At 48.7% G+C, this 27,012-nt stretch overlaps 1 protein-coding gene across 2 annotated transcripts in view; it reads right to left on the minus strand.

Moving 5' to 3' along the window:
- Positions 1 to 5,826: 5,826 nt before the first annotated feature.
- The window catches only part of hhatlb (hedgehog acyltransferase like, b), an 84,986-nt gene continuing 63,800 nt past the window's right edge, over positions 5,827 to 27,012 (minus strand). For both annotated transcript variants that reach the window (XM_085987439.1, XM_085987438.1), the window contains exons 10-12: positions 24,988 to 25,189; positions 22,274 to 22,418; positions 5,827 to 7,250 (exon numbers count right to left, since the gene is read on the minus strand). In XM_085987439.1, coding sequence (XP_085843565.1) covers positions 7,138 to 7,250; positions 22,274 to 22,418; positions 24,988 to 25,189 — 460 coding nt within the window. In that variant the 3' untranslated portion in view covers positions 5,827 to 7,137. The remainder of the gene's footprint in view (positions 7,251 to 22,273; positions 22,419 to 24,987; positions 25,190 to 27,012) is intronic.

The raw sequence follows: 27,012 nt of genomic DNA on the forward strand, positions 1-27,012 counted from the left end.
GAAATTCAGTTTCAGTGCCCCTCGAGGGAGACGGGGCGAGGCTCGAGGCGCTCCGCGTCCCTCTTAGGGCGCTGAAACTGATTATCGCAGCGCAACGTGCTGCAGCGCCACACACTGCGGCACAGCATGCTGCGGTACTGCAGGCCTTCCTCCCACTGTTAAGGGGGAGGTGCCTGCAACAGCGCGATCCCCGATCGCGAGTGCCGGCAAATGAGCCCGGCACCAAGGAGAAGTGCCGGGCTCTCGGGAAACAGCCGGCAATGCCGCGGGGGGGGGGGGGGGTTAGGAGGCTGAGGACGGAGGTGCTGGCAGGCGGCCACCGAAAAAGCGGCCGCCCCGCACCTCCACCTTAACTTGCGCCGCTGCCGGCACAGTAAGGCCCCGTGAACCGGGCGCGGGTAGCGAGCGGCGCAACTGCGGCGTTCGCTACCAAATATCGCGAACGGGGCACGAATGGGGCGCTGCGCACACCGATGACGTCATTGGTGGCGGCGCAGCATAAATGCCTAACGCCACCATTAGCGCCCCTACTGAATATCACCACAGACACAGCCAGTGGCGCTACAGCCACTGACTGCCTCTTTAGGCGCTAACAGCTGGCGCTACTCACCCAATTTCTCCCCCATAGCCTCTATTTATAAAGCCCAGGATCACATATGCTTTATTACTGTAACTGCTTTGTTAACCTGTCCTGCCACCTTTAAAGATTTGTGCACAAACAGCCCCAGGTCTCTCTGTTCTTGCACCCCTTTTAAAATTGTCCTCATTCTTCCTACCAAAATGTATCACCTCACACTTTTCTGCGTTGAATTTCATCTGCCACGTGTCCGCCCATTCCACCAGCCTGTCTGTGTCCTCTTGAACTCTGTCACTATCTTCATCACTGTTTACTACACTTCCAAGTTTCGTGTCATCTGCAAATTTCAAAATTGTGCCCTGTACCCCCAAGTCCACATCATTAATGAATATCAAAAACAGCAGTGGTCCTAATACTGAACCTTGGGGAACTCCACTGTATACCTCCCTCCAGTCTGAAAAACAGCCATTCACCACAACTCTCTGTTTTATATCCCATGGCCAATTTTGTAACCACGCTGCTACTGCCCCTTTTATCTGGACCGGGTGACTTAACCATTTTAATTACTGCCAGCCTTTCTAGTATCTCCTCTTTCTCTATTTTTATCCCATCCAGCATCCCAGCAACCTCTTCATTTACCATAGCTTTGGCAAAGTCCTCTTCCTTGGTAAACACCGATGCAAAGTACTCATTTAGTACCTCAGCTATGCTCTCTGCCTCCACCAATAGTTCTCCATTTTGGTCCCTAATCGGCCCTACCACTTCTCTGATAACCCTTTTACTGTTAACATGCCTATAGAAGACCCTTTGTGGTAGCTGCCAATCTATTCTCGTACTGTCTCTTTGCCCCTTTTATTTCCTTTTTCACCTCCTCTGTACTTTTTATTTTCAGCCTGGTTCTCCCTTGTATCATCAAGCTGACATCGGTCATACGCCTCCTTTTCTGCTTCATCCTACTGTCCAACTCCATCGTCATCCAGGGGGCTCTGGCTTTGGTTGCCCTCCCTCTCCTCCTTGTAGGAATGTACCTAGACTGTACCCAAACCATCTTCTCTTTAAAGGCCCCTCATTGCTCCATTACATTTCTGCCTGCCAGTCTTTGACTCCAATTTACCCGGGCCAGATCCCTCCTCAATTCAGTGAAATTAGCCCTCCTCCAGTTAAGTATTTTTATTCTAGATTGCTCCTTGTCCTTCTCCATAACTAATCTATACCTTACGGTACCAATGATCACTATTCCCGAGGTGCTCCTCGACTGTGACAATCTCCACTTGACCCACTTCATTCCCCAGGACTAGATCCAGCAATGCCTCCTTCTTCGTTGGGCCGGAAACATACTGATCAAGAATATTTTCCTGAACACAATTCAGAAATTCCTCCCCTTCTCTGCCCTTAACACGATCAATCACTGCCCCAGTCAATATGGGGGTAGTTAAAGTCTCCCATTATCACTACTCTATAGTTCCTGCACCTCATTAATTTCTTTGCAAATTTACTCCTCTATGTCCTCACTATTTGGTAGCCTATAAAAATATCAAGTAGCGTAATAGCTCCTTTATAGTTTCTCAACTCCATCCAAATAGATTCTGTCTTTGATCCCTCAAGGGCATTCGCTCTTTCTCGCACTGTAATATTTTCCTTCAACAAAACTTCCTCCTTTTTTTCCTTCCCCATTTTTCCTGAATACCTTGTGCCCAGGAATATTACGCATCCAATCCTCCCCTTTTTTGAGCCAAGGTAAATGATTAGTTAATCTGGTGTTGGTTGTGGGATGCATGTCAACCAGGAGGCCACCGGGGAAAACTCTCCAGCTCTTCTTCGAAATATTGGCCGCGGGATCTTTCACGTCCACCTGAGCGGGCAGACGGGGGCCTCGGTTTAACGTCTCATCCGAAAGACGGCACCTCCGCCAGTGCAGCGCTCCCTCAGCACTGCACTGGGTGTGGCGGCCTAGTATTTGTCCTCACGACTGTGACCTGACTTCTGGGCAATTGAGAGATGCGAAAACATTATGACATCAAGCTGTCGATTCAGCGGACAGCCTTGCACGAACACACCCCGACCCGTTCTACCATCACACCTCAGGCGTGTTTGCTTTTATTCTGCAGAGTCTTCACAACACAGAGTTTGGCAGGTTTACTGACTCTCCCTCATTCGGTGCTTCTCTCGTGCAGAAGGTTCCAACCTGCCCCTCTCCTCTGGCTCAGGAGTGATGTGTTCTGTACCTTCAAGTCCGAGTCATCGACGACAACTTGTATTTATACAGCGCTTTTAACGTAGTAAAACGTCCCAAGGTGCTTCACAGGAGCGTTATCGAACAGATTTGGGCACCGAGCCACATAAGGAGAAATTAGGGCAGATGACTAAAAGCTTGGTCAAAGAGGTGGGTTTTAAGGAGCGTCTTAAAGGAGGAGAGAAAGAGGCGGAGAGAAAGAGGCGGAGAGGTTTAGGGAGGGAATTCCACAGCTCAGGGCCTCGGCAGCTGAAGGGGCGTCCGCCAATGGTGGAGCGATGAAAATCGGGGAAGCCAGAATTAGAGGAGCGCAGAAATCTTGGACGGTTGTAGGGCTGGAGGAGATTACAGAGATAGGGAGGGGGGGAGGCCGTGGAGGGATTTGAAAACAAGGAAGAGAATTTTTAAAATGGAGGCGTTGCTTAACCGTGAGCCGATGTAGGTCAGCGAGCACAGGGGTGATGCTTTCTTCACCCGCCGGACAGTAAGCGAGGACGCTATGAAAGTGGGGCTATCCCAAAATCCAGAGTGGTAATGAAAGTGCTTTTTATTAACAACTTGCATTTATATAGCACCTTCAATGTACAGGAAACTCTCGATTTACCGGCACCCAAACAACCGGAAATCTCTGTTAACCGGCAAAATTCAGGAGTAGGTTAAGTTTTTCTTCATATTAGTGGCCGTTTCTTGATTCTTGGCTGTGTAATCGGGGGTTCCTGCACTTGTTGCTAAGCAACAGGGACGCTTGTTCTGTGGCTGGGGTTCTTGCAGCTGTTGCTAAGCAACAGGGAAGCCTGGATTTGTTGCTGTGTACGGAGCTCTCGTACCTTTTAACTATAACTCTCTGTAATCCGGACTTTTTGATAAACCGGCACCAAGCCGGTCCCGTCAGTGCCGGATAAAAAAAGAGTTTCCTGTAGTGAAACCTACAACCAAGGCGCTTCACAGGAGAGCTATCCGACAAAATTTGACACTGAGCCACATAAGGAGATATTAGTAGAGAGAAACAGTGTTAACATTTCAGGTCGATGACCGTTCATCACAAAGCCTGACGGAAAGGTCACCGATGTGAAACGCTAACTCTGTTTCTCTCTCCACAGATGCAGCCTGGCCTGCTGAGTGTTTCCAGCAATTTCTGTTCAGATTGCCAGCATCCGCAGTACTCTGCTTTTGTGCGTGTAGAGATTAGGCCAGGTGGCCAAAAGCTTGGTCAAAGAGGTAGGTTTTAAGGTAGGTCGTTATAATTAAAACTATAGGGCAAAGAGAGAGCGAGAAGGTAAGAGAAATACATTAAGGCCGTTTGGCCGCCCCTGCAGTCTGTTTGAGTGACGCATTTTGCCATTTTTACCCATGTTTGTGTTTTTGGTTCGGGGCAATACTCTGATTCCAGACTGAAAAATTCACCACCGTGATGTACCCAGTGTCAACAGCTTTATCATCTGGTTAGACAAGCCAAGGTGTCTGAAGAAAATTAAGATTTCCATCGCTTTGACCGATGTCTAGTTTTGATCTATTTTTAAACGGATCGGACTCCACTGTTATTGGCCTGGATCCAGAGTTCCAATTTGTTTAATCTATGATGTCTGGGAACAATGCTTGTCCTCTGCCTGTCCCTCTGTTGTAGTAAATGTCATTTCAAAGGTTAAAAGGATGAGTAATTCTCAGTATCTGACCAAAATTAGGCAGTTATAAATGTAGGAAAGGTGTCAGCTCTTCCTATCGTGCCTTGCCTTTGTCACTCTGCTCTCTTGGACTATGACCAGCCTTTAGGACTCTTCTGAAATCCAAATGGGCCACGTTCTTATTAGCTGACAAAACGTAACTATATTGTTTCACAATCACATTCTGTACATCTTAATCTCAGGTAACACCGACCTCACTCCATATTTAGCTTTTGTGTGTGAGATTGGAACTGAGACTTAGGACTGAGAACTGAGTCTAGGCCTGAGACTGAAGCCTAAGGCCTGAAGACTGAAGCCTGCGACAGAGACTGGGACTGAATCTTGGGCCTTCGACGGAGACTTGGGACTGACTGAGACTGAGACTGAGCCTGAGCCTAGGTCTGAAGACTGATGCCTGGGCCTGCAACAGAGACTTGGGCATGAGGACTGAGATGGAGCAACTGAGCCCGTTCTCCTACCTTCAGCTCTCTTACTTGTCCTGCTTTGTCACGTGGAGCTAGATCTCATACCGCATCCTTCCTTGTACAACACCTCGAGTGGCAAGATTCATCACTGCATAAACTGATGCCCGAGAGCAGGTCCACCCTCTTGGCTGGGGACGGTGCACAGCATTTGAAGACTTGAGCAAATGAAAAAGGGGGGAAATACCTTTAAAATTGAGAGTCCTTGGTCATTCCTCAATTAACTGGTTGCAGGCTCTGCAATTGGCTGCAGGTGACAGGGTTGATGAATTGCCTGACGAGAATTAAAAATGTAAATAGCTGCCCCTGATGACACAGTTAAGGTGTCAGCTTTGGCTCAGTGGATAGCAGTCTGGACTGAGTCAGAACGTTGTGGGTTCAATTTCCATTCCAGAGACTTCAATGCATAATCTTACCTGACACTCCCCAGTGCAGTACTGAGGGAGCGCTGCACTGTCGAGGTCCCGTCTGCCCTCTCGGGTGGACATATTTTGAAGAGTAGGGAAGTTCTCCTGGGTGTCCTGGCCAATATTTATCGCTCACCCAACCCCCAAGTACAGATGATCGGGTCATTATCACATTGCTGTTTGTGGGAGCTTGCTGTGCGCAAATTGGCTGCTGCGTTTCCTACATTACAACAGTGACTACACAGTACTTCATTGGCTGTAAAGCGTTTTGGGTCGTGAAAGGTGCTATATAAATGCAAGTTCTTTCTTTTTAATGAGATTGGTGCCTGCAGGAGGGGGGGGGAGGGGGAGGGGGGGGAAGAAAAGAGGTAAATACAAATTAAACAGTTCAAGGTGAAGGGTCAAGGGTCCAGAGGTGAGAGGCCTCAGAGAACTGGAAAAATCAAAAGACAAAGAAATCTAAGGAGTGGGTCCAATATTACATTTATTTCTCTCGTGTATGTGAAGTGCTTATAAATTACAGTCTATTAACCAGTGCAGCTTAAAGGAACAGTGACATGGGTGAGAGTCATGGGCTCATAGACCATTATCTACAGTCATCCTTCACATACACACCTGAGGTACCGTGGATTTGTGTAACGAAAACTTCATGATTGAAAAGAATAAATTAAATCTTTGACAATAATTAATTACTTGTGTGTGCCGAGTGCTGCAAACACTTGAGAGAAAAAGCTCACGGTCCAAATATTTAGGGAACAATGATTCTTTGCTAACTCGGAGAGAGGGGGGGGGAAGAGAGAGAGAGGGGGGGAGAAGAGAGAGGGGGGGAAGAGGGGAGAAGAGAGAGGGGGGAAGAGAGAGGGGGGGAAGAGAGGGGAGGGGGAGAGGGAGAGGGGAGGGGGAGAAGGGGGGGGAGAGGGGGAAGGGAGGGGGGGAGAAGGGAGGTAATGGCGAGAATCCCTACACAAGGACATCCTGCTTGCTTGGCTCATTCGGGACCAGCCTGTCACTGGGAAAGATGAGGCAGACTCGTATTCAGGTGAGTGAAAGCGGGCCCCACCGGTAGGGGCAGATAAAAGGTACAATCTAATTGAATGGAGGAACAGGCTGGATGGGCTGAATGGCCTCTTTCCTGTTGCTATGTCCAAGGTCAAGGATGCTGCTAGGACCGACTTCCCCCTCCACCCCCCAACAGAAAGGAAGATTTTAAAAAGTATATGTATATATATTTTTAAAATCAGCCTCCTTACATACCTGTTGGCCACTGGGTTTTCCCAGGACCTCCCCCACCCACCCACCCAGACTCCAACCATGTCCCCTAAGACAACCAGGCCAGAGCCTGGGAGTGGGGCCTGGGTAAGCCCAGTGGCAGGCAGGTGGCAAAGAGGCAGAAAGCGACAGTGTGTGTGTGCGCGCGCGAGAGTTAGTTGGCTGCCCTCCCTGTGACTCTGCCAAACTCCAGCCGGGGGGGTGGGGATCACTGCCGCCAGAAACACAGGGCCCCAAGACTTTGAGGCCTATCCATTCTGAGCGGGAGATTCACAATCAAAAATCGAGTCTTTTTCCTCACACACACCCCGCAAGAATGGAGGGGAGGAGTGGAATTGATCTACTTGGCTATGTTAACAGTTCAGCGGGACAATTGCTCGTTCCTGTAATCAGAAACTGCCTTTTCTTTCTCTCTGCGCATCTCACGAATGGACAATTTGGTAGCTGTTTACAGGGGAAGCTCTTTTTTCTCTATCTTTTTTTTCTTTTTCTCTCTTGGCAAGGTCGACTATTCAGTCTTCTCTTTCTCGGCTTCCAGTGCCAGCCTGCGCTCGTTCTCCTTGATTAGCTGGACTCCGCAGTAGGTCACGAACAGGATGCTCAACAGGCTGAAGGGAAATCCTGAAATTATAATTTAAGGGGGGAGGGGGAGGGAAAAAAAAAACAATCACAATTTCTAAAGAGCCTCGAGAGCTGGGGTTCAAAACGAAGTGTTTTACTAAAAAGCCTCTGGCTGCGAGCGGTTCCAGTCAAGCAGGAGGAGGCCGTTCGGCCCTACGTGTCTTTACTGGAGATGGGACTGATTGCAGAGAACAAGCGGCCTTACTTTAAATAAATCAGTGTTCGTACGGTGGAGGAGGAAGAGAGGGGGGCTGGAGAGAGAGAGCGAGCGGGCGCAAGATCAGCTGAAATCTTTCTGTGTTCAAAGACAGGTATAAAGATCTGCAATTATATCCCCCCCCACCCAAGTCACCAATTCCACGGCTACTGGCATTCCCTCCCGTATATTATTCAAATGGCCATCCTTCTTGTGTCAGTCTAGACGGTGAGTGCTGGCAGGCCATTTAACTACGGAGGGCATCACAGCTACCAGGATGCCACCCTACATCCTTGCGCCCGTGCTTCCCAGCGGGGCTTACCGATGAACAAGAATGGGAAGCGGAGCACCGAGCTGTACTGTAATTATACAACTAGAGGCTGCACACCCGTATATGCCACATGTTAATTCGTTCCGTTTGAGCAACGCACCAACAGAGGCCTCGCGCCCAGACGCGGCCCCACCCGCAGCCCCGGGGTTGCTATTGGGAACACTGCTTTTTTTGATATATATTAATGTCCTGGACCTTGATATACAGGGGAAAATTTCAAAGTTTGCAGATGACACAAAACTCAGAAATATAGTAACAGACTTGAAGACATAAGCAGACTGGTGAAATGGGCAGACACGTGGCAGATGAAATTTAATGCAGAGAAGTGTGAAGTGATACATTTTGGTAGGAAGAATGAGGAGAGGCAATATGAACGAAATGGTACAAATTTGATGGAGGTGCAGGAACAGAGAGACCTGGGGGTATGTGTGCACAGTGCAAGGGTGGTGGAAGCAGATTCAAAGATAGCTTTCAAAAGGGAATTGGATAAATACTTAGAAAGAAACTTGAATACTTGAAGGGGAAAAATTTGCAGGGCTGTGGGAAAAGGGCAGCTCTTTCAAAGAGCCGGCACAGGCACAATGGGCTGAACGGCCTCCTTCTGTGCGGTATCATTCTATGAACACTTCTCCCATCACTGCTGGGCAGACGGCTGGGACAGATTAAAGACAAAAATGCAAGTTGCAGCTTCTAGAGTGTTCGGATGCATGAAAGAGAATCACATTAAGAATGATTAAACCAAATGTTTTGTAGAAGGCTTGATGCAAATTCACTCCCGAGTCAACTCAAAGTGAATCCACAACCTCTAGGGGATAATTTCCAAGTCAGATTTGCTCAGAATAATTCTCCCCCTTGAATTCTCTGATCTAAATTGGTTGTAATTTGGAATCAGGCCGAGTCAACAGCTGTGGTGTAAATAAAAGACAAGACAACAGGGAAATAGTGAGATAGATTCAACCGTAAAAGCCTTTAAGTAGGATATTTTGAGATACAGTATTTGAATAATTTGGGACATGACATATGGTAAGTGTAGAATGCTTGGGAGATTTTGGACCTATGGTTCCCAAAGCTCTCCACTATTGGGGGTTTACCTCACATCATGTCTGGCTCTGTTGTAGACTAAATTGATAGGGAATGATTGCCATGATTAGTCAACAACTCCATTATTGTTGTATCATGCAACTACCAGGATGGTAGAAGGCAAACTAGATGCACCTTGGTCTTTTTCATCCTGCTATTGCTCCAGTCCTAGGATATATTTTCCTCATCTACACTGTTAATCTGTTTGTACCATAAGGAACCTCATAGAAACTATGGTAGAATTAGAGAAGAAAGTGATTCACAGATACTATAGAGTCAGAAGGTTGCAGGTTCAAGTCCCACTCCAGAGACTTGAGCACATAGATCTAGGCCGACACTCCAGTGCAGTGCTGAGGGAGTGCTGCACTGTCGGAGGTGCCGCCTTTCAGATGAGATGTTAAACCGAGGCCCCGTCTGCCCCCTCAGGTGGGCGTAAAAGATCCCATGGTATTATTCCGAAGAAGAGCAGGGGCGTTCTCCCCAGTGTCCTGGCCAATATTTATCCCTCATCCAACATCACTAAAAAACAGATTATCTGGTCATTATTACATTGTTGGTTATGGGACCTTGCGGTGCACTGCGTTTCCTACATTACAACAGCGAGTAAACTTCAAAAGTACTTAATTGGCTGTAAAGCGCTTTGGGACTCCCGGGGATGAAAAAGGAGCTATATAAATGCAAGTTCTTTCTTTCTATTATATAAAACATCCTTCGGCACTCCCGCCAGTTTCTCTCCTCCCTGCAGTATGTATGAGGCAGCCTTCTGAAGACACTCTGGGAAAGGAAGTCAAGCACCTCCCCTCAGTGGCATCAGAACCTTCTACTGGGTCTTCTCCAGAATTATTTCAGTGCCAGCTCCTCCCTTAACATCTGCTGCATCTTGTACCTCAATCTCCGACCACAATCTTCAGTGCTCTCTGTGTAGCTGTCATCCTTCCCCTCTCAGTCCTCGCACAACAAGTAGCAGGGCCAGGATTTTACTTCGGAAGCCATCAATCCTACGATTGACTTTGGGAGGGTCAGTCATAGAATTATACAGCACAGAAAGAGGCCCTTCGGCCCATCGTGTCCGCGCCGGCCATCAAGCCCTGTCTATTCTAATCCCATTTTCCAGCACTTGGTCCATAGCCTTGTATGCTATGGCGTTTCAAGTGCTCATCTAAATGCTTCTTGAATGTTGTGAGGGTTCCTGCCTCTACCACCCTTTCAGGCAGTGAGTTCCAGATTCCAACCATCCTCTGGGTGAAAATGTTTTTCCTCAAATCCCCTCTAAACCTCTTGCCCCTTACCTTGAAACTATGCCCCCTGGTTATTGACCCCTCTACTAAGGGGAAACATTACTTTCTATCTACCCTATCTATGCCCCTCATAATTTTGTACACCTCAATCAGGTCACCCCTCAGCCTCCTCTGCTCTAAGGAAAACAACACCAGCCTGTCCAGTCTTTCTTCATAGCGGAAGCGCTCCAGCCCAGGTAACATCCTGGTGAATCTCCTCTGCACCCTCTCCAATGCAATTGCATCCTTCCTATAGTGTGGCGACCAGAACTGCACACAGTATTCCAGCTGTGGCCTAACTAGCGTTTTGTACAGCTCCATCATAACCTCCCTGCTCTTATATTCTATGCCTCGGCTAATGAAGGCAAGTATCCCATATGCCTTTTTAACTGCCTTATCTACCTGTCCTGCTGCCTTCAGGGATCTATGTACATGCACACCAAGGTCCCTCTGATCCTCTGTCCTTCCTAGGGTCCTACCATTCATTGTGTATTACCTTGCCTGGTTAGTCCTCCCAAAATGCATCACCTCACACTTTTCAGGGTTAAATTCCATTTGCCACTGTTCTGCCCGTCTGACCAACCCGTCTATATCGTCCTGTAGCCTGAGGCTTCCCTCCTCGCTATTTACCACTCCACCAATTTTCGTGTCATCTGCGAACTTACTGGTCATACCTCCTACATTCATATCTAAATCATTAATGTACACTACAAACAGCAAAGGACCCAGCACCGATCCCTATGGTACACCACTGGACACGGGCTTCCAGTCACAAAAACAACCTTCGACCATCACCCTCTGCCTTCTGCCACTAAGCCAATTTTGGATCCAATGTGCCAAATTGCCCTGGATCCCATGGGCTCTTACCTTCTTGACCAGGCTCCCATGTGGGACTTTGTCAGAAGCCTTACTGAAGTCCATGTAGACTACATCAACTGCACTACCCTCATCCACACACCTCGTCACCCCCTCAAAAAATTCAATCGAAGTGGTTAAACATGATTTCCCCCTGACAAAGCTATGCTGACTATCCTTGCCTCTCCAAGTGGAGACTAATTCTGTCCCTCAGAATTTTTTCCAATAATTTCCCTACCACTGATGTTAGGCTCACTGGCCTGTAATTCCCTGGTTTATCCCTACTACCCTTCTTGAATAATGGTACTATGTTAGCTGTTCTCCAGTCCTCTGGCACCTCCCCTGTGGCCAGAGAGGTTCTGAAAATTTGTGTCAGAGCCCCTGCAATCTCCTCCCTTGCCTCACACAGCAGCCTGGGATACATCTTGTCTGGGCCTGGGGATTTATCTACTTTTAAGCCCGCTAAAACCTCCTCCCTCTCAATACTAATTTGTTCAAGTATATCACAATCCCCCTGCCTGATTTGTATGCCTACATCGTCCTTCTCAATAGTGATCACAGATGCAAAATATTCATTTAAAACGTCACCTACATCTTCCCGTTCTACACACAGATTGCCACTTTGGTCCCTAATGGGCCCTACTCTTTCCCTGGTTATCCTCTTGCCCTTAATATACTTATAAAACATCTTGGGATTTTCCTTTATTTTGCCTGCCAGTGTTTTTTCATGCCCCCTCTTCGCTCTCCTAATTTCTTTTTTAAAGTACCCCCCTACACTTTCTATACTCCTCTAGGGCTTCCACTGTTTTTAGTCCTTTGTATCTGCCAAAAGCCTCCCTTTTTTCCCTAATCCATTCTTGTATATCCCTTGACATCCAAGGTTCCCTGGGCTTATTGGTCCCACCCTTGACCTTTATGGGAACATGTTGGCATTGTACTCTCTCTATTTCCTTTCTGAAAGACTCCCACTGCTCTGATGTGGATTTTCCTACAAGTAGCTTATCCCAATCCACTTTGGCCAGATCCTGCCTTACCATATTAAAATCGGCCTTCCCCCAATTTAGAACCTTTATTTCCAGTCCATCTTTGTCCTTTTCCATGACTACCTTAAATCTCACCGAATTATGGTCACTGTCACCAAAATGCTCGCCTACTGACACTTCTACCACTTGCCCAGCTACATTCCCTAGAATTAGGTCCAGTACCGCCCCCTCTCTTGTAGGACTTTCTACATGCTGGCTCAAAAAGCTCTCCTGGATGCACTTTAAGAATTCCGCACCCTCCAAGCCTTTCACACTCCGACTATCCCAGTTAATATTGGGGAAGTTGAAATTCCCTACTATTATTACCCTATTATTTCTACACTTCTCTGAGATTTGCCTACATATCTGTTCCTCTATCTCCCCTGACTGTTTGGGAGCCCATACAGGTTGAGCGTCCGAAATCCAGAGTTCTGGAATCCAGAATGTTCCGGAATCCAGGACGATTTGTGGCAGGGTCGTCCGGAAACCGTAAAATGTTCCGGAATCCGGAACTCTGGATTTTGGACGGTCAACCTGTACTTCAAAAATCCGTTAACTTTTGTTGTCTTTTTTTGTAAAAATCCTATGAAAAATGTGAGTGATGCAATAAAACTTTAGTGTTGTGTTTTATCCTCCTTAATCTGCACAGCTCCACTAAGTGTTTCCGCCAGGCTGCGGCCACGCCACCCTGGCGGCCTAGTGTGGGCCATTGGATGCTCTGCAGAGCTCGCAGCATCCCTCCCCTTTAACAGAAGGGGAGGGGCGGAGAAACGCGTCAGCGCTACATGGAGCGGCCCAGGCATTTCCGGACTCGGAACGTGTTTCTGATGTCCGAAGTCTGGAAACGCCCGAGCCCAGGTTGCGATACTTCCAGAATTCAGACATCAGAAACACGTTCTGAAATCTGGAAAAACACAAAAACCGGCTCGGCCTCAGTCCTGAGGTTGCCGGATTCAGGACGCTCAACCTGTCGTACGCTCCCAGCAAAGTGCTTGCCCCCTTTTTGTTTTTAAGTTCTACCCATATGGCCTCATTAGAGGAACCTGCTAAGCTATCATCCCTCCTTACAGCAGTAATTGACTCCATGATTAATATTGCGACACCCCCTCCTCTTTTACACCCCCCTCTGACTCACCTGAAGATTCTATACCCCGGAATATTGAGCTGCCAGTCTTGCCCCTCCCTCAACCATGTCTCTGTGATGGCAACAATATCATACTCCCATGTGTTCATCAACACCTTCAATTCATCTGCCTTACTCGCAAGACCCCTTGCATTAAAATAAATGCCATCCAGCCTTGCCAAACTCCCTTGTGCCGTTACATATTTGCTCTGCCTTCCAGGCTGACTTGTTTTTTCCTCTATATTTGGCTGTGCATCACCCCCTATTATAGCTCCCCTATTATAGCTCCACTCCGTATCCCATCCCCCTGCCAAGTTAGTTTAAACCCTCCCCCCCCCCCCCCCCCACAGTACTAGCAAACCTCCCCGCAAGGATGTTGGTCCCGTTCCGGTTCAGGTGCAACCCGTCCGACTTGTACAGGTCCCACCTTCCCCAGAAGCAGACCCAGTGATCCAGGAAACTAAAACCCTACCTCCTGCACCAACTCTTTAGCCACGCATTCATCTGCTCTATCCTCCTATTCCTATACTCACTAGCACGTGGCACCGGGAGTAATCCAGAGATTACAACCTTTGAGGTCCTGCTTTTTAATCTGCTATCTAGCTCCCTAAATTTTTGTTGCAGGACCTCATCCCTCTTTCTGCCCATGTCGTTGGTACCAATGTGAACCACGACCTCTGACTGTTCACCCTCCCCCTTCAGAATGCCCTGCAGCCGCTCAGTGACATCCTTGACCCTGGCACCAGGGAGGCAGCATACCATCCTGGAGTCACGTCTGCGGCCACAGAAACGTCTATCTGTTCCCCTTACGATAGAATCTCCTATCACTATTGCTCTCCCACTCTTTTTCCTCCCCTCCTGTGCAGCTGAGCCACTCATAGTGCCACGGACTTGGCTCTTGCTGCATTCCTGAGAAACCATCTCCCCCATCAGTATCCAAAACGGAAAATCTGTTGGAGAGGGAGACGGACCCAGGGGACTTCTGCACTATCTTCCTAGTTCTTTTACTCTGTCTGCCTGTGCACTCTTTACCTGCGGTGTGACCACCTCGTTAAACGTGCTATCCATGAAGATCTCAGCTTCGCGGATGCTCCACAGTGACTCCAGCCGCAGCTCCAGCTCTGAAACATGGATTTTGAGTAGCTGCAGCAGGAGACACTTCGTGCACGTGTTCGCCCTGGACATTAATTACTCTCACCTGCTCTCCAGCACAGAGCTTGCTTAGCCCTGCCCAAGCCTGGAAGAAACTTAAAACTTGAAACAGTAAATTTAATTTAAGTTAAATGCTAATTGCAATCACACAAGACTAGATTTTATTTTTAAAAAATCAACCTTTAAGATTCACTCCCTCACTCACCAAACTCGCAGCTCAACACTGTGTTCCGATCTGCACTCCGGTGAAGTCAGAAGGACAGCTGACCTCGGAGAGAGGCAAGAGGAGAATTGGGTGTGGAGGAGCCGAGGGCTGGGTTACCCCACATGAAGCAGAGAGAGAGAGAGAAAGAACTCGAATATCTCACCGGCCAGTGCTGAGTACAGTCACTGATGTTCTTCTGCATATTAGCTCTTGTCCTTTCACCTTGGAGATGCCTTCTGATGATCTGTCGCCATGGAGATATGTCAGTTGTGCCAGCTTCTTGATTATCCCCACCCACAACTGATATTGCAACCTACCAATGCCCAATCAGTGCGGCTCTTGACTTCTGTACCTGCCCATTGGTTGGTCAGTTGCCAACGGTGAATGGCAGTAATTTCAGCTGGTCAAGAGCGAGCACAGTCCAGGTGTGCGATTCTGTGCGAGTGTCCATTGGTGAGATCAAGATAAACTGATGAATCTGGATTGCCGAGAAAAAGAATCTCATGATTTGCAACATCATCATCCTGCAAAATCTCACACTCGACACGCCTCAAAGTATGCCACCCTATCACACGTTGCAATGTTGCGTTGTTCTGGGTTGTAGCTTGCAATAAATAAATTCCGCATTTTTCTCCCCAAGTTTCCAAATATGGAAAATTCCTCTACGACCCCCCCCCTTCAGGCGATCGAATAAGTCCCGGAGATCACACTGACTGTGCCGATGTTAACTGTTAAACCACTTACCTTTTATACGATGTGATCACTGCCCCCCATTAAAGAACCAGTCCATGTTAGACCATGTGCAGGTTCATGCCCCAGGACAAGTCAGTTGTTGGGGTGTGGGGGTGGGTGGGCGAAGAGGGCTTTCCCTCCTCCATAGTTAATATGGAGTCTCCAGCGTTGCATTGCTCTGCAGCAGGCAGGGCCAATCCTTTCTATTGCTACCTTGATAAGAGGGTCGAGACATGGTGCGGCTCAGGTTATGGGTAATCGCAGAAAAGGTGCTGGCATTCCGAGTTGGCTTTGTGAGGTGTACAGCACTCGGCCATGGTCCTGGGTAGCTTTGGTGGCTAGGGCTGCATCGAGCTGGGAACGTGTGGGTAGGGCAGATAGCCTGCTGAAGGTGGTCTCCACGGAGTCAGCATAGGAACAAGGAGGGAGTAATGGCGGGAAGGGGCAGCATCATATTCAGGGATATGATTGGTGCAAATACCTGGGATCTCTCTGGTCGAAGTTGTGGAATACAGTTGGGTGAAGGGACAGTGATCTCTGGTTCTGGATTTTGATTGGTTAATAGAACACAAATATATTTTTGGGGGGGGTGCATATTCACAAATCTTTGAAGGTGGCAGGGCAAGTTGATAAGGCGGTTAAGAAAGCGTATGAGATACTTGGCTTTGTAAATAGGGGCATTAAATACAAAAGCAAGGAAGTCATGCTAAACCTTTACAAATCTCTGGTTAGGCCTCAGCTGGAGTATTGTGTCCAATTCGGGGCACCACACTTTAGGAAGGATGTCGAGGCCCTAGAGAGGATACAAGGAGGTTTATCAGGATGATACGAGGAACTAGAGATTGGAGAAGCTGGGATTGTTCTCCCGAGAGCAGAGAAGGTTAAGGGGAGACCTAATAGAGGTATTCAAAATTATGAGGGGTTTTGACAGAGCAAGTAGGGAGAAACTGTTTCTTGTGGCAAGTGGGTCAGTAACCAGAAGTCGTAGATTTAAAATACATTTTTAAAAGTCAATTGGACATGTATTGAAGAGGACTAATTTTGTCCTCCACTGTTCCTTAGTTTTTCACCATTTAAAAAATAATCGGATATATCCTTTTTTGTTCCAAAACGGATGACCTCACAGTTACCTGTGTTGAAATCCATCTGCCACACAGTTTTGCTCACTCACTTAATCTATCAATGTCTCTTTGTAATATTATGCTACCTTTATTTTACCACTACTTACTATGCCACCAATCCTTTTTTGTCGTTGGCAAACCTGGATATATGACACCACCACTCACTTCCTCCCAATTTGTGTACATGCCTATTAACCCTACTCTCTGCCTAACCAATCTCCTAACCAGGTCAATAATTTGCCTTCAATTCCATGAGGATTACGGACATTGCTCTGCTGATATTGTGCGTAGAGTCAGTCCTTCGTTCAAAGAAGATGGTCAGAATATCATCTCATTTGTTGCAGTGATCACATCCTAGAAAAGGTAAGTGGATCAACAGTTAACAGATGCAAAGTGTGATGAAATATTTCCATTCATCACTGCCTGTGACTGAGATCGGTTTCAGTGTCATTTCCCTTCCCCCAGACCTCATTGTATTGTGTACTGGAATGTGCTGTATTGTATACTGGAATGTGCTGTGTGTAGGGCTCCGCCCATACCTGGCCCCGTTTGTAAGCTAGCTTCAGTCTAGCCCCAGTCTCCAGAAGGACGACATCTCCCTCGCTTACGTGTTTCGTTCTAAGTTAATAAAATTGATGTGCCTCAATAATTCCGAGACTCGAAGGTAGCAGAACAAAACAAGGCTTTTATTAACTTAGAACGAAACACGTAAGCGAGAGAGATGTCGTCCTTCTGGAGACTGGCGCGCCCAAGTGGTAGTGGTAAGGGGTAGCGAGAAGAAACGGATGGTGATCGACTATAGTCAAACGATCAACAGGTACACCCTACTAGACGCCTACCCGCTACCCCGCATATCAAAAATGGTGAACCAAATCGCCCAATACCGGGTGTTCTCCACCATCGACCTCAAGTCAGCGTACCACCAGCTCCCTATCAGACCAGAGGACCGCCCGTACACCGCCTTCGAGGCGAACGGACGCCTCTACCAATTCCTCAGAGTCCCCTTTGGGGTGACGAATGGGGTCTCGGTCTTCCAGAGGGAGATGGACCGCATGGTCGATGACCACCACTTGCAGGCAACCTTCCCCTACCTCGACAACGTCACCATCTGCGGTCACAACCAGCAGGATCACGACTCGAACCTCGAGAGGTTCCTGAAAACCGCACAAAAACTCAACCTCACCTACAATGAGGACAAGTGCGTTTACAACACCACGCGCCTCTGCATACTAGGCAGCATGGTGGAGAATGGGGAAATCGGACCAGACCCCGACCGATTGCGCCCCCTACGGGAGCTGCCCCTGCCCAACACTCCCAAAGCCCTGAAAAGGTGCCTGGGGTTATTTTCTTATTATTCCCAATGGGTCCCCAACTACTCCGACAAAGCCCACCCCCTCTTGAAAGCATCCTCTTTCCCGCTCTCTGCTGAGGCCCACGCCGCCTTCAAAAGCATTAAGCAGGATATTGAGCGGGCCACGCTACAGGCAGTGGACGAGAACACTCCATTTCAAGTGGAAAGTGATGCGTCTGACTTCGCCTTGGCGGCCACCCTCAACCAGGCGGGGCGGCCCGTAGCTTTCTTCTCGAGGACCCTCCAAGGGCCCGAGATCAGACACTCCTCCGTGGAAAAGGAGGCTCAAGCCATCGTGGAGGCAGTGCGCCACTGGCGCCACTACCTAGCCGGCAAACGCTTCACCCTACTTACCGACCAGCGGTCGGTAGCGTTTATGTTCAATAATAAACAGAGGGGGAAGATTAAAAATGATAAGATTCTTAGGTGGCGGATCGAGCTCTCCACCTTCGAGTACGACATCATTTACCGGCCAGGGGCCCTTAACGAATCCCCTGACGCCCTCTCATGAGGGATGTGTGCCAGCGCCACCGGGGATCGGCTACAGACCCTCCACAACGACCTCTGCCACCCAGGGGTCACGCGGCTGTTCCACTTCATAAAGTCCCGTAACTTACCCTACTCGATTGAGGAAGTTCGGTCCCTGACCAGGAACTGCCGCACTTGCGCTGAGTGCAAGCCTCGGTTCTACCGCCCAGATAGAGCCCACTTAATCAAAGCTACACGGCCCTTTGAGCGGCTCAGCTTAGATTTCAAGGGCCCCCTCCCGTCCGTCGACCGCAATGTTTACTTCCTGAACATTGTGGACGAATACTCCCGGTTCCCATTCGCCTTCCCCTGCCCAGACATGACCAGCGCCACGGTCATTAAATGCCTCAACAGCCTGTTCTGCCTGTTCGGTATGCCGAGCTACATCCATACGGATAGGGGGGCGTCCTTCATGAGTGAAGAGCTACGCCAGTACATGCTGTCCAGGGGGATCGCCACGAGCCGTACCACCAGCTACAACCCCCGGGGTAACGGCCAAGTGGAGCGAGAGAACGGGACAGTATGGAAAGCAGTCACTCTAGCTCTAAGGACCAAGGGCCTCCCTATCTCCCGCTGGCAGGAAGTCCTCTCGGATGTGCTCCATTCGATACGGTCGCTATTGTGTACGGCCACTAATACCACGCCTCATGAACGAATGTTTGTCTTTCCCCGGAAATCCACCTCAGGCGTATCCATGCCGTCATGGCTCTCCACCCCAGGTCCGGTATTCGTGCGAAGGCATGTGAGGGGCCACAAGACGGACCCTCTCGTGGAGCCAGTACACCTACTCCACGCCAACCCCCAATACGCATATGTCCGGCACGCCGACGGAAGGGAGGACACCGTATCCATAAAAGACGTCGCCCCAGCCGGCATCGACAACAACCACGGCAATAGCGGCAACGACGATCACAGCAACTCTTACCCACCCACTACTCTTTCATCACCCCCGGAAGAACACCGACCAACGGCATCCCCACCAACTACCCCTTCAACAACCCTGGCGGCACCCCCGGCAGAGACCCAGGAGGCTACCGGGGACACCCAGCCGACACCGCAACAGCCACATCGGTCGCAGAGGACTATCAAACCCCCGAACAGACTAAATCTATAGAAGGGGTGAATGTGATGAAATATTTCCATTCATCACTGCCTGTGACTGAGATCGGTTTCAGTGTCATTTCCCTTCCCCCAGACCTCATTGTATTGTGTACTGGAATGTGCTGTATTGTATACTGAAATGTGCTGTGTGTAGGGCTCCGCCCATACCTGGCCCCGTTTGTAAGCTAGCTTCAGTCTAGCCCCAGTCTCCAGAAGGACGACATCTCTCTCGCTTACGTGTTTCGTTCTAAGTTAATAAAAGCCTTGTTTTGTTCTGCTACCTTCGAGTCTCGGAATTATTGAGGCACATCACAAAGTCAATGGGATCTCCTGGACCTGGTTTTCGATGACTGATGAGACCCATTTTTGCTGGGAATGAACATCCGCAGATTGAACAGTGGATCCCAGGCACACCCAGGTTGAGGATCTTGATTTTTCAGACGAGACTTCCTCAGCTGCCATTTACATTCAGCGTCAGCAATGAGACGGGCCTCATAGTAGGAAGTGGCTTCATACAGTCGGCACCGTTTGTATCATGTTCCGCACTCAGATTCCAAGGATCTGCTGTCACCCACTTGGAGTTTGAACAGTGGCACAACCTTCTTCTATGGCCCCGGCAGTTACTTCCTTGAGGTCTTACTGTCCTGTTGATTCGTGTTACCCGCTGGGTTGTCGCTCAGCCCTTTGCATCTTTTCAGATCACTTGTTTGTTTTCCTGTACAGTTCTGGGAACCTTGGGCGCTTGTGAATTTTCTTGGCAATAACGATCATTCATTGAAAAATATCCAGCCAATCTCTCTATAGGCAGTCCCTCGGAACCGAGGATGACTTGCTTCCACATTAAAAATGAGTTCTCAGGTGACTGATGAGTCCAATGCGGGACCGACAAGCTCTGTCACAGGTGGGGCAGACGGTGGTTGAAGGGGCGGGTGGGTGGGGTGCTTGGGTTGACGTGCGCTCCTTGCGCTGCCTGCACTTGGCTTCCGCTTGCTCCCGGCGAAGAGACACGAGGTGTTCGCCGCCTTCCCGGATGCTTCTCCTCCACTTTGTGCGGTCTTGGGCCAGGGATTCCCAGGTGTCGACGGGGATGTTACACTTTTTCAAGGAGGTTTTGAGGGTGTCCTTGAAGCGTTTCTTCTGCCCACCTGGGGCTCTCTTGCCGTGCCGGAGCTCCGAGTAGAGCGCTTGTTTTGGGAGTCTCGTATCGGGCATGCGGACAATGTGACCAGCCAAATATCCAGCCAATGGGAAGCTGTTGGCAGCGCGGCCAATCACGTCCTGGGTTATGTTGGATAGAATTCCAAATAAAGCCATTTACCCTGTACCAGTTAACCATTTTAAACATAGGAACTGCTAGACAAAGAAAGGCCAAGGTCTATCTAGTTCGCCATCTATCATCCTGGTAGTCGCATGTTGCAACAATAATGGAGTTGTTGACTAATCATAGCAATCAATCTCTATCAATTAGTCTACAACAGACCTACTGGATATTATTGAGGACAGTAAGGAACAAGGATAGAGACCAATCAAAGCCTATGTCGGACATGATAGACTATTAGCTGCTGGGTCCATGGAAATGTGATGTGAAGGACGTAAGGTTTAGACAGGTGTTTAGGGCAATGCTCAATTTACCTTTGTGGGGGAGGGAAGTGAGTGACAGATTTAGCAGAACCCTACACCAGGAGGTTAAGTGGGTTGGGTGCAGTCATGAGAGTGCGGATTGCACACGGTCTGTAGAAAGAAGAGGCTTGATGGGCAAATGACTTTCCCCATTCTGTACCATCTCACCAACATCTGCTTTGGCGCCAAGCAACAAACATTTTTAATACTGTGTAACCAAGAATTGCAGCTTCATCCAATCGAAATGTCATTTTAATTGTCTGACCTGTGCCACTGTGGAGTTCACTTCATTAAGGCAAGTGGCTCCATTTTGCCCACCAAGTTGGGACAGTTAAATAATCTCAACTGATCTCCACATAGATAGATTGACCTACCGCTGGCATTAAGGTAAACCTGCTATACCAGAAAACGGAGCGTGACGGCTGTGGTAACTGCAAGCTCCCCTTCATTGTGCCAGCCTCACGTGAATAATGGCCACTTGGGAGAAGTGCCGCGATGGCGCCTGGTGCCAGCAGAACTGTACCGTGACAATGTGGCAATTGGAGTCAATGGCAAGTGGTAGAGCACCACCAGATGGTGAGACTCGATCTACCATCTCACGAGTTCCCAATCTCAGCCACGGTGCTCTGGAGAGGCGGAGAGTGGAGGTCTTTGGTCTGGAATGGATCTCGCCAAGGCTCCTTCAGCAGTACCTCCCAAACCTGCGACCTCTACCACCTAGAAGGACAAGGGCAGCGGGCGCATGGGAACACCACCACCTCCAAGTTCCCTCTCCAAGTCACACACCATCCTGACTTGGAAGTATATCGCCGATCCTTCATCGTCGCTGGGTCAAAATCCTGGAACTCCCTCCCTCACAGCACTGTGGGAGTACCTTCACCACACGGACTGCAGCGATTCAAGAAGGCAGCTCACCACCACCTTCTCAAGGGCAATTAGGGACGGGCAATAAATGCTGGCCTTGCCAGCGACGCCCACATCCCATGAATGAATTTTTTTTAAATTATCGGATGCGGAGTCTCCGCTGTGCCACCTTTGTTTGTCTCCTGGCATCCAGGCAGAGGCCCGAGAGCAGACCATCCATGGTAGGTTCACCTCACAGAAGGTGGCCATTCGGCCCATCATGTCTGCACCAGCTCTTTGCTGCAGCTGCCCAACAGGTCCACCCACTGCCTTACAGAACCATAGCGGGTTACAGCACAGAACCCAACCCACCTGATACAGCTCCATGAGGAAATGGTTATTTTAGATAACCTGTCTATGCTTAAATAACTTAAATGAAATGCTGTTAATTCACCCCCCCCCCACCCCACCCATGATAAAACTTACCGCCGAGGATCAACCTTCTAGCGACTATTACAGCAAAATCAACGCTGTTCAGTGAAAGGACGTTGTATAAAACAATAGCCCAGAAGTTTGCAGCACCGAACACTCCTCTGATTCGTCGTGACATTGCCTCAGACATCCGGTTAGCCTGAGGGGGGGGGAGGGAAAGAAAAACAACATCATATCGTAACAGCCCCAAAAACCAGTTCACCGATTAACCAACTGTGTTGGAGACACAGCACCCTCTAAAACCACCGGGGCCTGGGCCACAACGGCAGTGATGGTGATTGCCAGGCAGAGCCTTCACTCCCTCTCTGGAGGGAGATTCTGCCCATGAAATATCACCGTGTAGTGTCGCGATCGAGCTCATCCTAAACTCGGCTGCCCGTGTGTCCTAACTCGCACCGAGTCCTGTTCGCCCATCACCCCACTGTGCTCGCTGACCTACATTGGCTCCCAGTCAGGCAACACCTCGATTTCAAAATTCTCATCCTTGTTTTCAAATCCCTCCATGGACTCGCCCCCCTCACTATCTCTGTAACCTCCTCCAGCCCTATAGCCCTCCGAGATCTCCGCGCTCCTCCAATTCTGGCCTCTTACGCATCCCCGATTTTCATCGTTCCACCATTGGCGGCCGTGCCAATAAGCTCTGGAATTCCCTCCCTAAATCTCTCCGCCTCTCTAAACATCACTTTCCTCCTTTAAGACGCTCCTTAAAACCTACCTCTTTGACCAAACTTTTGGTCACCTGTCCTAATGTCTCCTTATGTGGCTCGGTGTCAAAATCTGTCTGATAACGCTCCTGTGAAGCACCTTGGGACGTTTTATTATGTTAAAGATGCTATATAAATGCTTGTTGTTGTTACTGGACTAATAATCCAGGGAACACTAGTTCAAATCTCACCATGGTAATTTGAGAATTTGAAGTCAGTTTAAAAAAAACCCTAGAAATTTAGAACAAGCTGGTATAAGTTAAAGTGACCATGAAGCTGTTAGATTGTTGTTGAAAAATCATCTGGTTCACTAAAGTCCATTTGGGAAGGAAATCTGCCACCTTTAGCCGGTCTGGCCTATATGTGACTCCAGACCCACACCAACGTGGTTGACTCCTAACTGCCCTCTGAAGTGGCCTAGCGAGACACTCAGTTAGTGTCAAACCGTTACATGCAGCCGTTGAAGAAGGCGGCCCACCACCAGCTTCTCGAGGGCAACTAGGAATGGGTCTCCTCGGGCGAGTGGGTCAATAACCACAGGTCATAGATTTAAAATCATTGGCAAAAGATCGAGAGGGGAGATGAGGAGAATTTTTTCGCTGAGTTGTCGGGATCTGGAACGCTCTACCTGAAAAGGTGGTGGAAGCGAATTCCATCAATCATAATATTAAAAGGGAGTTGGACGGGTAGTTGAGGATGAACAACTTACAGGGTTTAAGTGTCAGCTGTGGCTCAGTGGGTAGCACACTCGCCTCGGAGTCAGAAGGTTGTGGGTTCAGGCTGACACTCCAGTGCAGTAGTGAGGGAGTGCTGCACTGTCGGAGGTGCCGTCTTTCGGATGAGCCGTTAAACCGAGGCCTCGTCTGCTCTCTCAGGTGGACGTAAAAGATCCCAGGGCACTATTTCGAAGAGGAGCAGCGGAGTTCTCCCGGGTGTCCTGGCCAATATTTATCCCCCAACCAACATCGCTAAAAACAGATTATCTGGTCATTATCACATTGCTGTTTGTGGGAGCTTGCTGTGCACAAATTGGCTCCCGCGTTTCCCACATTACAACAGTGACTACACTTCAAAAATACTTCATTGGCTGTAAAGCGCTTTGAGACATCCGGTGGCCGTGAAAGGCGCTATGTAAATGCAAGTCTTTTTTTTTACAGACCAAAAATGGGGGTGTGGGGCTAAGCACGAATGTTCTTTCAAAGAGCCAGCACAGATACATGAGGAGGTATTAGGACAAGGTGACCAAAAGATGGTCAAAGAGGCAGGTTTTAAGGAGCATCTTAAAAGGAGCAGAGGAGGTCAATGGAACAGTAATCGGGAGCAGGGATTGTGGTGGAACTTTCATCCCGCTTCATTCCCTACTGACGACAACTGTAGGGCTCCTACTGCTGAGCCTAGCTATCTCAGAACTGGCAATCCAAACCTAGGACTGTCCAGAAAGAAAAAAAACACTTGCATTTATATAGCACCTTTCACGACCTCTGGACGCAGCAGCTAATTTGTGCAGAGCAAGCTCCCAGCAAGCAGCAATGCGATAATAACTTTTTTTTTTTTTTTAAAAGGCGATGTTGGTTGAGGGATAAGTATTGGTCAGGACACCAGGGGAGAACTCCCCTGCTCTTCTTCGAAATAGCGCCGTGGGATCTTTTACATCCACCAGAGAGAGCCGACTTTAAACCTCGGTTTAGCATCTCATCCGAAAGACGGCACTTCAGGGCAGTGCCGCGCTCCCTCGGTACTGCACTGGGAGTGGTCAGCCTGGATTTTTGTGCTCAAGTCTCTTGCCGTGGGAACTTTGAACCCACAACCTTCTGACTCCGAGGCGAGAGTGCTACCCACCGAGCCATGGCTGACACCAGGTCTGAATGGCTCAGCTCCACACTGGGTAGTACATGTACCTAACTGAGCCAGACACACTGTGGGATATCCCAGCTTCAAAAGGGGGCCGGAATATAAACACTGATCTGACCAATGAGGGAAATGTTCCAAAAACTAGGACCTTACCTCAACTGACGCGAAAGGTTCACACTGGAAGAACTTCTGCACCCAGAGCTCAAAATTGAGGCCGAAGCAGTTACATATGGACCAGATGTAGACCACGTTCCCTGGGCCCAGCCAGAGCGTAGTGACCAAGAAGGTGCAGACCGTTGCCAGCAGCTCCTTCGCAATGTTGTCGTGGTCTTCCCCCAGATAATCGTAGACGTACCTGAAAAAAAAAATAATTTAGACGTGGCAGTGCTCGGATACGAAGATTTCCCTGCTCCCCCCTGATCTACCCTGCTCTGGCTGGGGTAGGGTTCCACGGCGGCCGCCAGGCCACCTGTATCTCACCCCCCAAGTAGCCCCGGCAATGAGCATCAGCAACCTGTTTAACCATGGAGGGGCCCCAATGTAGCCCAAGCGTTATCCTGCCCTCAAGTGAGCACTTTCCAACCGGTGGGTGGTGGGGGGAGATACCACTGGATGGCGAGCGGGAGCGCTGGCCTGAATTCCACCTCCCTATCCCAGAGCCAGCTATGGCCCCAACTTGCTGCCCTAGCTGAGCACAGCTACCTCGGTACGGACCGAGCGATCGAACACGACGCCTTCCAACGCCAAGGGTGGTGCAGTTAACCATTAAACCTCCAGGGGGAGCCATACCAAAGTTATTAACTTCAAAAGAAATAAGGGCCCAGAAATTCGGGTCGGGGGCTTCCCACGGGTGCAAGCCCCCGAACTGCACTTACCTTGCGCGCCGGCCATTGAGCTGTGGGCCCCCGTGGAATTCCGATCCCAGGCCTGCTCCAGCTGCCGGCGCATAGTGCTTGCGTATCCCAGGGGCGCAGTTAGTTCGATGCGTCCCCTGGGATCACGTGGGCCATGGGGAGCCAATCGGAGCAGGGAGTGCTCCATTCATAAGTTTGACAGGAAGAGCTGTCAAAACTTATAAATACTACGGGCCCCAAAACATCACTAAATCTTCAAATAAATTTTTTTTTAAATCACATTTTTAAAATAAACTATAAATTACATGAAATAACTATTTTAAACAATAATTTAAATTTTTGAAAAAAATAATTTTATTTTCTAATGGGGCTAAAAATAAACTTACCTTTCTTTAAAGTATTTAAAAATAATAAACTTGTGGAAAAAAAATTTAAATTTTAATTAATTCACCACTTACCTTGTAAAAAGCAGGCCTTACTGTAAAGTCTGTGGGTTGTGCAGTTAATAACGACACAGACTTCAGGAGTAACAAACAAACAGGACTTTACTATTCGAAGGTCAGGGCGAATCTGCCCTATAAATCATGCCACAGCACTTATATACCGGTGTGGTCACCGTCGGTATTACCGTATACAGAAGCCAAACAAGTAGTGCCACACCTAAAATAGTTCTCTTAAAGGTGAACAGTTACATACAATAGTCTCTTAAAGGTAGACGGTTACATACACTACAATCCTCCCTTTTTAGCTTACAACATACGTATTCCCCATTAAACATAACATATATTCAACTTCATGTAAAACAATTTACAGATATAGTCTCTGTGGAAAACAGTTCACAGGTTCAGTCTCTGTGGGAACAGTTCACAGATTCAGTCTCTGGTCTTGACTCGGTCCGAACAACATCTCTGTGGTGTAGCCGGTTCACATTGCTAGCGTGACTCATCCAATAGTCTTTCCCTTGACGTAACAGCTTGAACTTCTGTCCTGCTGAACCAGCAGTGCTGACTTTTACAAACAGCTGGACTGCCTTCGTAATTTTTCCCTACTTTCCCATTAGAAGTAATAATGATTTAGATGGTTATCATCTTCGGCTTCGGCTTTTCCTTTTTTTGCTTCTTGGAGACTCTCGGGGCTCCCTTATCAGCTGCCAGCTGTAGCGCCACCATCTCCCTATGTTCTTTAGACTTTAAGTGCTTCATCCTGATTTCTGCGCTTTGGGAGTTTTCATCACAAGCTGGGCAGACCAAGTCCTCGTAATATTCCGTGTCACTCAACAGGTCATGGTAATATTCGGTGTCATCCTGAGCTAGTCTAGCGAGAG

The sequence above is a fragment of the Somniosus microcephalus genome, chromosome 5, assembly GCF_052327205.1.
Source record: "Somniosus microcephalus isolate GS21.2 chromosome 5, FLI_Smic_1.0, whole genome shotgun sequence".
NCBI classification, from domain to species: domain Eukaryota; kingdom Metazoa; phylum Chordata; class Chondrichthyes; order Squaliformes; family Somniosidae; genus Somniosus; species Somniosus microcephalus.